The sequence below is a fragment of the Pinus tabuliformis genome, chromosome 8 (genome assembly GCF_031772625.1).
Source record: "Pinus tabuliformis cultivar Carrire ecotype Pingquan chromosome 8, CPIR1, whole genome shotgun sequence".
NCBI classification, from domain to species: Eukaryota; Viridiplantae; Streptophyta; class Pinopsida; order Pinales; family Pinaceae; genus Pinus; species Pinus tabuliformis.
Window position 1 is genome coordinate 1,422,012,051 of NC_142294.1, and position 14,542 is coordinate 1,422,026,592.

At 39.2% G+C, this 14,542-nt stretch overlaps 1 protein-coding gene across 1 annotated transcript; it reads right to left on the reverse strand.

Annotated features, from left to right (window-relative positions):
* Window positions 1-13,021: 13,021 nt before the first annotated feature.
* LOC149240924 (uncharacterized) lies at window positions 13,022-13,969 on the reverse strand. The gene has a single exon (XM_089370369.1). It carries the CDS (start codon window positions 13,967-13,969, stop codon window positions 13,022-13,024), a length of 948 nt encoding a protein of 315 aa, XP_089226495.1.
* Between the last annotated feature and the right edge of the window lie 573 nt (window positions 13,970-14,542).

A 14,542-nucleotide genomic window follows, 5' to 3' on the forward strand; every position in this document is an offset into this window, starting at 1 on the left:
ATGTGATTGTTTGGGTGCCTGGATCCCAAGGGAAAACTAGGAGACAGAACCCAACCCACACTCGAAAATTGAAATTGTCATCTGCACTCCTCAACCAAGGCCAAAAACCTAGTGAGGTAACATGAACCTAGACCTGAACACCTTCACTCTCCTTCTGACCCAAATTCACTACCGAGACTACCAAACTAAAGCGGACCACTTCCCAAACTCTGAAGAAAATCATTGCATAAAGGGAATGAATGCAGAGACAACACATGAGGTGGAATTATTACAAATGTGGAGGAGGAGCAGGCCCTGATGGCCTCGCACATGACACCTGTATGTCTACTTGATCACCACCAATCGGAGAAGGAGAGTCTGCTTCGAGAAGGTCTTGGAGAGTCTGAGATTCACCAGGATCTAAATCATCAGCGATTTAGGTAACATGCCATGGAATGGAAAATACTTTGTACTGGGTCATCACTCCTCGGTTAGCCAACCAATAAACCACTTTATTTCTAGCCCAGATGACATTGCCTGTAGTGGCGTATTTAAATCTTTCCAATATATGTTTCATTCTTACTAGTTAGGCCTCAAGATGCCAAATTTTTGAAATTTTGAAGATGGGAGGTCCATCAATGATCTTCTGAGTCATCTGGACCACCATTTTGGATTCCCAAACTATATGAATCCTTGAGAAATTATGTTGCATGACTAAGGTGAGGCCCTTCTCCAAAGCATTAAGTTCAACTGCATTATTAGTGGTGTATCCACATGTTGAAGCCCCGAAAATCGGGTCGACAACAATGGGGATACCCACCCGGTCCAGAACTTGGTTGGCAGCTCCTTGTCCGTTTGGTATAGCGAGTCCGACTGGGGATAATGGGACCAGTTTCCCAATCTAGGGGGTGTGTGTGTGTGTAGAGTTGGATGATGCTGATCTAGAAGTATTTTAAGCTAATTTAATTCGAACGTCTTAACTGACTCTATGCTATTGTAATCTAATAAAAACAACACATCTAATCTACGCTAACCCGGGGTGTATTTCTTCTATTATGCGATCTAAAGAGATTTCGAACAATAACTGGTAATAAAGATCATTCAGCTATCATAAGAATAGAAATCAATTAAGATAAACCATTCTGCATAAAAAGTTAGGAAAAACAGTTGTGAACAACATATCGCATAATAAGTTATTCATATGTCAAGCACAAATAAATGACTCCACCGTACAGAAGTGCCAAATGGTAACCCACACATTCATACATTAACATATAAACAACTAAAACTGCATATCACTCTAAGAATATAAGCAGAAATTGGTCAAGAGATAAAAGTACCATTTATGACTGATTTCACTCATAAACTTCAAGCAATAACGATTTATCTCTACTTGTTCTAATATCTACTAAGAGTACAGAAGTGCAACATCAGTAGCATACATTAAATGCAAAGGTTGATAAATCTTGATCCATCCATTCATCAAAAACCCCCTCCGAGGGTGCAAAAGTGCATGTTCTGAGGACAAGTTTTTTGACAGATTTTCGGACCCTTCTCTTAATACCTGAGAAGGGTTTAAATACTGCTAACTAATTAATCTTAATTACATAAATTTAGGGCACGGTTTCAAATGACCGCCCTTCTACTAAAGCAAATTTATTTCTAAATATTAAATCTAATTTCTAACCGTTTCTGTATTTGCTCCTTAGTGCCGTAAGCAATGCAACATTCGCCTAGGAAGAGTCGGCTGGTTGTCTTCTTCTTTCATTTGAGTTACGAAAATAGAAACAACAAGAGCTGGCACCGCTTTCTGACAAACTAGAAGATATTTTCCTCTGACTCGGTGTATTTGTTGTGTGTATTCTTGGTATAACCCAGATTTCTTTCAAACTGATTGTGCTATTGCTATTTCGGTCTCCGGCCGTGCGAATGACTCAATGAGTTAGGGATTTCGTTGCCTGAACAATTTTCTGTATTGAAAACTGCTTTCGTTCTTTGTTCCAGGCTTTTCTGGTGCATTTTCCCTCTTTAGCGTTTTTCTTTTTGCTTTACCCAGTCTAAGCTTCAGGATCTTTTGTGAACATGCTGCTTTTGTGCACCTTTGACTCTGAGTCTTGGATAGTCTATTTCCATCAGTCTCTGTTGAGTGATACTCTAGAATTCGCGGTCCTGCTGTATGCGGCATCCATTTACGAAGGCATCTCCTCTCTGTTCTCTGAGTATTGGCGCTTTCCCCTTCTCCTTAGATGTTTCCTGCATATTGATTTATATTAGTTGCTGCCTTACAGTTTACGCAAAGGAAAAGAGAAACGACGAAAAGATTGACATGAAAGCTTTAAGTTCTAATGGATGCATAATCATGACACTCATAATGACTTGACTCTTCGAAAAACGCAAAAAAATCATTCTCGGATACTTTGGCGTACAATCATTAATTTCCCTTAAGGTGCGCGCTCAATTTTGGGTTTACAGACTATGTCAAGGAAATTTTGCGATGAGTGGTTTCTGCGATTCGCATCGCAATATCGAGGATTGCGATGTCAAGGAGTGTCATTGCAGGAATTGATAGTCTCATTCATTGCAGATCGCAGATCGCAGGATCGCAGATCGCAAGATCGCAGATCGCAAGATCGCGTTTTATCATTCAATCACTGTGTGCTGCTTATGCGATGTTGCGATATGCGACGTCGCATATCGGCCGTCGGCGATTCCTTAAGTTTCTCATTTAAGGGCACTTTCAATATATGCGATGCGATGAATTTCGCGTCGCTTCTTCGCAGCTTATTTACGCGCATAGGAAATGCTTCACTCTCTCTTCGCGATGCGATATAGCTTTAGGGAGTAAAAATACAAAAATTTTGATAAAAATATTTTTTGGATTTTTTGTTAAGGGTCCCCCTTTGCTTGGTGTTATTGCTAATACCAAATAAAGAGGGGGGTTGTTGGTGACCACAACAATGGCGATTCACTGTGAAGAACCAGTTATCTCTGCTTTTCTATTGAATTTCCACTTCCGAAACAAAAAAAATTTCGTATGTCTAAATTTTGTTATGGACAGATAGAGTACATTAACCCTTATCTTGTCAATGATACTTTGTCTCAACCTTTTCATATTCCAATTGTTTGCTTCCTCGGGCTTAGTTCCTGTTATTCACACCAGACATTACTTGGTCTTTTAAAGATAAAATAAGATCTTCTCTGCGTACTGGCTTTTAAAATATGCTCATTTGTCGTAGGTAGAGCCTCTGCTGCCCGCAAGCGTCCATAGCCTCGACAGGGTTACCTGTTATCCAACAATGATCCTTTATCCTGCTTGAGGTTATTTACAACATTTCAGAGAAAAACCTTTTTGACACTTTTTCCTTTTTTATTCTCTAAAGAACAATGTCTTGGTTTGGTGGCCAAATTATGACACAGTCATTCACTTGATTTACACTTTTGCTGAACAAACTGGCTCGTGATGAGACCCCTTGTCTTTTGATTGCAATAATCTTGAGTCGTTGCCCAGTTTTGGTAGACAGTATTTGGCAAAGTCAGCAAGTTATAATATCTGTGATCATGATAAGCCGGCTCGTGATGAGACCTCTTATTCTTTGAGATATAGTGTTTTCTCGGATTGTTCCTCTGAATGCTGCGATTTCCTTTAGCAGGGAGGAAGTCATTGTTTTTCCTTAAGAAAGCTCTGGACGACAATAATAGAGTTTGAAAACAGCAGCTTTACAGAGAATATTTATTTTATTATTGATACCTTTCATTGTGCTGATATAAAACAATTTTTTACCAAAGGTTGCTTTCATCAAAGTTTTTTGAGGTTGAAACTAACATCCTATTTAGGCTAAAGTTAACTCTATTTGTCAATAATAAAAATTAGATTTTTCGAAAAGTTTTGCTACTTGTACAAGCGAAATCAAAATCTGATAGAGGATTGGTGTGCTCTTTCATGAATCCTTTTAGTGACCAACTACAACTGGTTTTATTTATAAGAAAGAGAAAAACAAATAAAAACTAAAACTATCATACAAAAATAGAAGAATGATCTTCTATGAAAAATATATTTTAAGAATCTGTCCATTAGCAGGCAAAGAATCTCTTCTACCTGCCAAATCCTGCAACACAAACGTCGATGGGCCTATGACTTCTACAATCTGAAAAGGACCAAGCCACAGCTTCTGAAATTTTGTATGTTTGCCCTTTTCCTCATGAGCCTTATCCCATTTCTAAACTAAATCTCCCATCTGAAAGTTTTTTCTGGTCATTATGCTTGAGTCAAAAGAGGATTTTACTAGCGCCTGGTGATGAGCATGGGTTTTCTTAGCTTGTTCTCGTTGTTCTTCTAATTTGATTATTTCCATTTGTCTCAGTTGTAAGGAGGAAGTAGATACTTCATCGATGTATTATACTAAAGACAAAGAGGGAATGACTAAGTGAGTTGGAAGAACCACTTCTTTCCCATAAACTAAATTAAAGGGAGAAGTGTCGATTGAAGCTTTCTTTGTAATTCTATCTGCCCATAAAGCATTTACCAGTGCTTTGTGCCAATTCTTTTGGTTTTGGTCGACTGTTCTTTTAATAATCCTAATTAGGTTCTTGTTTGTTGATTCAGCCAATCCATTACCTTGTGGATAGTAGTTGGCAGAATATTTCATTTTGAACCCTCTTTTAAGTGCAAACTTAGTCATTGTATTTCCAGAAAAGTATGAGGCATTATCAAATATTAAGGCCGTTGGCAATCCAAACCTAGTGATTATAAATTGATCTATGAATTCAATAATGTTTTCAGAATTAGCTGTCTTGAGAGGAACTGCTTCTACCCATTTAGTAAAATAATCAGTTGCCGTGAGGATATACTTATGCTGCTTAGAAGAGTGGGCAACGATCTCACCTATTATGTCCAAGCCCCATTGACTGAATGGTTGCTCGATGTTAACCGGCTGTAGTGGCATGGACGATTTCTTTTGTTTCCTTGCAGCAGTCTGGCAGACTTGGCATTTCCTTACGTAATTGTATGAGTCTTTGAACAACGTGGGCCAATAATATCCTGCACGTAATAGTTTATGTGCAGTAGCGTCTCCAGCATAGTGTCTGCCTGCTGGTCCGTCGTGGAGTTCCTGCAAAACCTTTTCGGCTTCAGTTTTCTCAAGACACCTAAGAAGCACGGAATCGTAATTCCTTTTAAACAGAACATCATTTATGAGCTGATATTGTTTAGCTTTCAATCTCAGAGCTCTTTTCTTGGTGTGATCCAGGTGTGATGGAGCATACCCGTTCTTAAGATAATAAATGGTGTCCGCATATAATGATTCTGCGTCGTTTAGGCTTACCTCATACGTATGTACCTCTTCAGATGAGTTCTCAGGAATTTGCGATGCTCCAGCTAACATCTTGCAGAAGCCTTGACCTATTACGATGTTTGCTGGCTTGATCTCAAGATCGTATTCTTGTAAAGCGGTAATCCAATTTGCTCTCTTTTCGCCCACATCCTTCTGTATCAGAAGGTTTCTTACCGCCGGAAACGGTACTACGACTTTGGTATGGGCTTTAAGTAAGAAAGGTCTGAAATACTTGATCGTTTTGAAAACAACATATGCCTGTTTCTCCACGTCTGAATAATTGAGTTCAGCACCTTGTAAGTTCGAGCTAAAAAATGCGATTGGAGCTTCCGCCTTCTCTTGATTTGCTTGAGTTAGAATCGCGGCATAAGATTTCTCTGAGGCAAATGTGTATAAGATAAAAGATTCTGAAAAATTTGGGGTCGCTAAAGATGGAGTGTTAATGATGGCTTGTTTAATCAAGTGGATGCTTCATGCTTGTCTTGACCCCATTTAAAATTTGAATTCTTTTTTATCATATTTTGCAAAGGAGAAACAATACGTGAAAAATCTGGGACAAATCTCTTTACAAAATTGATTTGACCAAGGAAAGATTGCATGGCTTTTTTGTTATGAGGCATGGATATTTCGGAAATTTCTTTGATTCTGTCAGGTTCAATGTGAATACCAGATTTTGACACTATGAATCCTAGCAATTTCTCTTCACTTAATGCGAGAAAAGATTTCTTTGGGTTAAGTGAAATCCCATACCTTAAACATCGTTGAAAGATTTGTTTCAAGTCTTTGAGATGGTCGCTTCGCTTCTTGGAGTACACTGTTATATCATCCAGGTAAATCACTACAGATTTATTGACTAAACCTTTAAATGCGATGTCCATGGCTCTCTGAAAGGTAGCGCCGGCATTGATCAGACCAAATGGCATCTTCCGATATGCGTATGTGCCCCACTTAGTTCGGAATGTGGTTTTTAACTGATCATCGGGGTGTACCAGCACTTGATTGTATCCTGAAAAACCATCCAGAAAAGACATTAATTCTAAGCCTGCTACTGCCTGTAATATTTGCTCCATAGGTGGGAGGGGAAAATTACCTTTTTGACAGGCTTTTTTGAGAGTCCGGAAATCGATACAGATTCTAATATCTCCATTTTTCTTTCTAATGGGCACCATATTGGATACCCATTTGGAATGTCTGACGGGGAAAATTATTCTGGCTCTCAACAACTTATTTAGCTCAGTTTTTATTTGATTTTCTAAATTGGGGTGGATTTTTCTGAGTTTCTGCTGGACAAGTTTTTCGTTGTCAATCATAGGGATAGTGTGTTGAATGATAGAGGTGTCGTATGTCTTCAGCTCATCGTAATTCCAGGAAAAAATGTTTTTTTATTGTCTTAGAAGACGGATATATGCTAATTTTTCTTCAGGAGCTAGGCCATGGCCTAGATTAACGTTTTGCAGCTTCTCATCGATTCCTAGGTTCACTAATTCATAGTTCAGAGTCGAACTGTAAAGTTTAGAATTGGTAGACTTTTTAAACCGACTTTTCAAATCGTATAAGTCTTCTAACTTAACCACCGATTTAGGTATAGCATTATCAGTGCTATTTTGTTGTATTTGGTGATCATGATGGTCTTCGTCAATTATTTGTTTTGAGTAGGATCCTTCAGAAGTGAGGAAATTTACAATGTCAGGATCGTCGTTGAATACTCTCCAGTTGGTGATGTTGTCAGGGATGGATGGTCTAAAGATTAATTCTATTGAGAATCTATCTGGACTAAAATCTTTGGAGGGAATAAGTCTAGAGGCTACGTTAGCTAACAGGTCTGCGCTCGCATTTTGGAGTCTTGGGATTGACGAAATATTGAATGCTATGAAATGTGCAGTCAGATCTTGTACTAAAGATTGATAGTGCTTCAAATGACCTGATAGGCAATGTATGGTGTTACGTACCTGTTTGATGACGATCTCAGAGTCTCCAAAGACTTGAAGGTACTTAACGTTCAACCCGATTGCTTTGTATAGGCCTTATACTAAGGCCTCGTATTCCGCTGTATTGTTTGTGCAATCGAATTCAAGTCTGCACGTAAGCATGGTCTTATTTCCGTCTGGGCTAATCAGAACGCATCCTGCTCCTGCTCCCTCGTTAGATTTGGAGCCATCAAAATATAATTTCCAAAACAAAGATGTATTTACAGGGTTATCTAAAAAATTAACACATTTTGAATTATCAGTTTGGGAAAAATTTTCAACTTGGGACAAAACTGAATTTTCTAAGTAAGGTGAAATATGAGCATTAAAATTGCCGAGGAAAGAATCTACCTAGTAATTGCCTATGATACTGTTATTGTATGCTATTGCTTCATTTTCTTCCTCCAATTCCGTCACTATGTACTTTTGGTGTAACTCTCGTTCAACCTTTATTTGATTCGGTTTACCATTGTAGGGTAACCACATGTGCGACCAGTCGGTTGAGAAGTATCCGTGGAGTTTTTTGAACCAATCCCTGCTACGAATTAAACCATAGAATTCAGGGAGATCAGCTACTAGAATGTCGATAACCTGACATACCTTCGGGTTAGACGACAATCTTATGGTCACTTGATTAAGTTCACCAATCACTTCGACTTGAGATCGATCAAGCTGAACTATGCGCACTGCGGATTTTTGTGGTTGAACATTCAATTTGGCACATATTGATCTGGGTAAAATATTCGTTGAAGCACCAGAATCAACCAAGCAATTGTGCACGTTTTTATTGAAAATTTCATAAGTGAGAAGAAAAGGGGGAGTATGAGATCTCGATCTTCCTCCAATCAAGGCGATGTCATTTGGGTCAATCTGATTGATCGTGTTGGTTGGAGGTCTTCCCATGTTGTGGGAAGCTACAGCTGTAGGTAAAGATGTAGTAGGCACGGCATGTAATTCTTTCATCATTATTTTCTGTTGATGTTTCAATTTGCTCAACTCGTAAAGAGTGATATTAGCCCTAGTCTTTTTCATGTCATCGATAAAGTTATACTCCATTTCATCCGACACTACCAGTGTTCTTGATGGAGGTGCTTGATCTGATTGGACCGGGCTAGATTGGGTCGCTCTAGCGGTTGTTTTCTTTGTTGCGACCTTATCTTTTGTTGCAGGGCTTGCGCCCTTCTGTTTAGGGGTAGTTTGGGGTGGATCAAGTTGATTTTTGCTTCGTGTGCTAACTGGAAATGCTTCTTGATCTTCTTCTTGTGGGAGGATGAAATCCCACATTCCTTGTAGTTCCACAACTTCTTCATCATCGGTCTGCCCTTCAGTGATGTTCTCTTCTTCTTCTTGTTCTTCGGATTCAACGTTTGAGACAGCATTGGGTGGTTTCACATCCATGGGAGGATTTCTTTTAAAAGCTCTGTAGGGCTTTTTTGAAGAAGTTTCTACTACTTGTTTTTTTATGTCAATCATCTCATTGGACATGGCTTTTAATACTTTTTGTAATCCTTCCAAATCGAAAGGATCTTTCGTTTGTTTCTTCTTGGTGTCTTCTTTGAAAGAGATTTTCTTAGATTTGCGTTCTTCTATCGCAGATTTCTTTTCTAGGGCTACTACGCGTTTTTCTACTGCTATCGCCTCTGTCAAGTTTTCAACTAAGGTCGTCTTGTTTGCCCTATATACGAAGATAGCCAAGTTTGATGGTAAGGCCGTGATATACCATTCACATCTTACTTCCTCGCTGGGTTGGGAAGCAGCGGGAATTTTGTTGAGGATCTTATTGAACCATAAATTAATATCTTTAATGGGTTCTCTGGCCTCAGCTTTGAGATTGGATAGGTCATTGATCAATGTCGCCATTGATCTGTCATCACCGAAGTTGGTAAGAAATTGACTTTGAAAAATGTCCCAACTTGTGATAGACCCGGAAGGTAACGAAAAGTACCATGACCCGGCTGTTCCTTGCATTGTATAGGGAAAAAGCCGGACGACAGCATCCTCGTTGGTAACTCTGTTGAGATTAACAGAAAGCATGAAATTATTAATATGCTCTTCAGCTAGCATGCCTGTTTCTGGATTGAATTTGGGTAGCCATTTCTCAGGATGGGTTGGTATTGGACTCAGGGGTGGAGGCATTAAAACTGCCCTAGGATTGTTCCATGGAGACTGGGCCATCGTTGAGTTGCTAGTGAATGAAAGTGCGGAGGATGATCCCTAATGCTGAGAAGATGAAGATATTATGATCTTTGATGATTGAAGAGGAGGGACTGTGGAAGATGGATGAGTGATTTGGAATGAAGATGTGGGTGGATGACTTCGCAGTGAGGGAGTTGAAATGGACGAAGTAGATGAAAGAGTCTCACTGTCAGACTCTAGTGGTGTTTTCCTTTCTCTTTTCCTGGTGGGGAGAGGAAGTTCAGTTGGTTGGATGCCAAACTTTTCACTTTTCAATCTGGTCAAGGGATGAGCAGGATTGTACTGCGAAGTCACGCTGCTTTGAGATTTATCAGACCTCTGATTAAAAATAGAGAATCCCTGGAGTTTACGAATCAGAGTTTGAATTTCAGGGGGTTCAATGATAAGTTGGTCTGAAATATTAGGGTATGTAGCAGCGGTGGATACTCGAGCGACTTCAAACTCCGAGTTTAATCGTACTGGAGAAGTCGAGGGAGTCGATGAGGGTGATTTACTCTCAGAATGGTATTTAGATTTTGATTTAGGTGACATTCATAGTTCGTGCCCTCCTTCTAGCGCCAAATATGTTGAAGCCCCAAAAATCGGGTCGACAACAAGGGGGATACCCATCCGGTCCAGAACTTGGTTGGCAGCTCCTTGTCCGTTTGGTATAGCGGGTCCGACTAGGGATAATGGGACCAGTTTCCCAATCTAGGGTGTGTGTGTGTGTAGAGTTGGATGATGCTGATCTAGAAGTATTTTAAGCTAATTTAATTCGAACTTCTAAACTGACTCTATGCTATTGTAATCTAATAAAAACAACACATCTAATCTACGCTAACCTGGGGTGTATTTCTTCTATTATGTGATCTAAAGAGATTTCGAACAATAACTGGTAATAAAGATCATTCAGCTATCATAAGAATAGAAATCAATTAAGATAAACCATTCTGCATAAAAAGTTAGGCAAAATAGTTGTGAACAACATATCGCATAATAAGTTATTCATATGTCAAGCACAAATAAATGACTCCACCGTACAGAAGTGCCAAATGGTAACCCACACATTCATACATTAACATATAAACAACTAAAACTGCATATCACTCTAAGAATATAAGCAGAAATTGGTCAAGAGATAAAAGTACCATTATGACTGATTTCACTCATAAACTTCAAGCAATAACGATTTATCTCTACTTGTTCTAATATCTACTAAGAGTACAAAAGTGCAACATCAGTAGCAGACATTAAATGTAAACGTTGATAAATCATGATCCATCCATTCATCAAAAACCCCCTCCGAGGGTGCAAAAGTGCATGTTCTGAGGACAAGTTTTTTGACAGATTTCCGGACCCTTCTCTAAATGCCTCAGAAGGGTTTAAATACTGCTAACTAATTAATCTTAATTACATAAATTTAGGGCACGGTTTCAAATGACCGCCCTTCTACTAAAGCAAATTTATTTCTAAATATTAAATCTAATTTCTAACCGTTTCTGTATTTGCTCCTTAGTGCCATAAGCAATGCAACATTCACCTGGGAAGAGTCGGCTGGTTGTCTTCTTCTTTCGTTTGAGTTACGAAAATAGAAACAACAAGAGTTGGCACCGCTATCTGACAAACTAGAAGATATTTCCCTCTGACTCAGTGTATTCGATGTGTCTATACTTGGTATAACCCAGATTTCTTTCAAACTGATTGTGCTATTGCTATTTCGGTCTCCGGCCATGCGAATGACTCAATGAGTTAGGGATTTCGTTGCCTGAACAATTTTCTGTATTGAAAACTGCTTTCGTTCTTTGTTCCAGGCTTTTCTGGTGCGTTTTCCCTCTTTAGCGTTTTTCTTTTTGCTTTACCCAATCTAAGCTTCAGGATCTATTGTGAACATGCTGCTTTTCTGCGCCTTTGACTCTGAGTCTTGGATAGTCTATTTCCATCAATCTTTGTTGAGTGATACTCTGGAATCTGCGGTCCTGCTGTATGTGGCATCCATTTACGAAGGCATCTCCTCTCTGTTCTCCGAGTATTGGCGCTTTCCCCTTCTCCTTAGATGTTTCCTACATATTGATTTATATTAGTTGCTGCCTTACAGTTTACGCAAAGGAAAAGAGAAACGACGAAAAGATTGACATGAAAGCTTTAAGTTCTAATGGATGCATAATCATGACACTCATAATGACTTGACTCTTCGAAAAACGCAACACAATCATTCTCGGATACTTTGGCGTACAATCATTAATTTCCCTTAAGGTGCGCGCTCAATTTTGGGTTAACAGACTATGTCGAGGAAATTTTGCGATGAGTGGTTTCTGCGATTCGCATCGCAGTATCGAGGATTGCGATGTCAAGGAGTGTCATCGCAGGAATTGATAGTCTCATTCATCGCAGATCGCAAATCGCAGGATCGCAGATCGCAAGATCGCGTTTTATCATTCAATCACTCTGTGCTGCTTATGCGATGTTGCGATATGCGACGTCGCATATCGGCCGTCGGCGATTCCTTAAGTTTCTCATTTAAGGGCGCTTTCAATATATGCAATGCGATGAATTTCGCGTCGCTTCTTCGCAGCTTATTTACGCGCATAGGAAATGCTTCACTCTCTCTTCGCGATGTGATATAGCTTTAGGGAGTAAAAATACAAAAATTTTGATAAAAATATTTTTTGGATTTTTTGTTAAGGGTCCCCCTTTGCTTGGCGTTATTGCTAATACCAAATAAAAAGGGGGGTTGTTGGTGACCACAACACTACAATACCTGGCGTAAACACGAGTAGGGGATCCGATGGATTTTCTCAAAACCCCACCATAACCCGCATGGCCTAGGTTGCCTTTGGATGCTCCATCGAAGTTTATTTGAATGAAACCTGGAGGAGGCCAAGATATGTCAATTTCAATTTCAACTTATCTTTAATGTTAAGGATGAATAACTCTTTTATATATATATATATATATATATATATATATTCTCTTTCTCATGTGGATAATATAATATTTGATTTCTTTTTATTATAGTAATTACACCACCTTTTTATGGGATTTTGGTTCCAACGGTGACATTCTTGTATATGAATGAAAAGCTTTCCTTATGAGAGAGAAAAACAACCATATATAGCTTTTTGGGTTATCAACTAGGAGTGTATTTTCTCTCCTTTTCTACAATGTTAAAAGACAATATTAACCGTTCATATTTTGTTTGGTTAAACTCAATGTTGTTTTATTTAAAGAAGGTGAGGAATGACTCAAGCAACGACAAAGTGATTGTTCCAGCCATGAACAACCTCAAATATTTACTCATTAACGTATAATATCAATATGGGTGATTACATATTCATTAATAAATATTGTCAAATAGTAAATATAACTTCTTATGTGACTATAACATAAAAATGGTTCACAATCCTATAACCCACTTATATATTAATCCAATAATTCATTAACGAAATTTAACAGTCAATAACTCCTTATAATTGGTGGTCGTCCACAAATACAACCGTCTCGTTCACTGTCATCAGTTTTCTCAACTTCTACACTGCTAAACGTCTATGCTGTACAAGGAGATCAACACCTCTAGCGCCGCCGACGTGTATTCTGGCCCCTCCCAGGAGTGGATTGCTTTACCAGAGTAAGTCCGATATTCTGTTCGAGCAAGCTGGGTTCTTTGCCACCCAATTCTTTCAATGCTTCCTCCTTAGCATCCAGTGCCACGTTATCTTCTATCTCATCTCCCCACAAAGTACACGTAATGTTGCATATTTTGCAGGGTTTCCCTGGTTTTCGCATTTCAGAATGTTGGCAAAAGTGTTCATATTCGGACGTAAAGGTCTGTCGCCAAAGGTAACACATTAGGGTTCTACACCTAGCACACTTTAGACTATTGCATCCATCCGTCTTTACCATCTCAGCCTTGCAAGTTTTACATTCTCTTACAATGGCCGTTGTCATCCTCTCTTCCACTTTTCTACGATGAGCAGTCTCAGATATATTTTCATTCTCTTCGCACAGTAATGGCAGGTGACTCGGCTCCTTGCACTGGATGCATGAAGACGTCAAACAATTTGGGTTTGGACATTCCATAACTTGTACACACTTGTCCACTTCACATGGAATGCCGCAAAATGGACAATAAACCAGGTTTTCCAGTTTGGCATGAATTATAGCATCTTGGGCTTGGCGGGATTCATATCTTTCGATCAGATCATTCGGAACAGCCCTCCGAATCTCACAGAAAGGAATTGGCTTTTTGCAGCCATCCATATTCATGCAACGCAGACACCCTCTTGCTTTATAATTTCCATATAGGATTTCCTCTACCTGCCGCTGTACGCATCCAAAACAAATTACATGTCGTCTTCTGCACTGTACTATATTTTCAGATGGAAACTCGTCACAGCAACAGCCACATTCCAAAAGTCGTACTTCAGATTTAGATTGTGAAGGTCCGTCGCTGCAAGAATCGTAAACAACAGTTTTTGCATCAGCATACTCAAAAGATGATGAGCGTGGAGAATGAGTCATTTTTGTGCAGAGAAAAGAGCCTAGATAATTCAACGCTTGCCGAACAGATTTTCTGTAATTCGCAATCGTCCGATGGGTGACATTAATTAAAAAAAATGTAGTTAAATATGATTCAAACTGCCCACCCGGCTTTAGATTCGCGGTGAATGGGTGCGAGGTTAAGGTATTCCGACCAGTTCAAATCTACTGTGGGTATTTAGATGGTATTAACTAGGAAGAAAAAAAAGCTCAAACTAAACCGGAATGCACCCACCGCCGACCAGTGGTGTCAAAATAAGGCAGAATGACCCAAACATCTCACAAAGGTGCCTTAGTTCCATACAATCAAGCTTTCATACATCTCACAAAGGTGCCTTAGTTCCATACAATCATGGCCTTGCTTCTAAAAACTGCCCATAACCCCAAATGGTTTACTTGCATTTACCACAAATTTCATAGTGCTATGACCTCTCCTTTTATTGAAATCACCCTTTTAATTTATATATAACATTGCATTTGCAAATGGGTGCATAGGAAGTAGGGAGATATAAGAGTTGTTTTCATTTACTTGAAAAAGTACTCACTCCTAGAGGT

What these genes read in the sequence shown, in the direction of transcription:
- LOC149240924 (XM_089370369.1), bottom strand. Translation starts at nt 13,969, where the DNA reads ATGACTCATTCTCCACGCTCATCATCTTTTGAGTATGCTGATGCAAAA.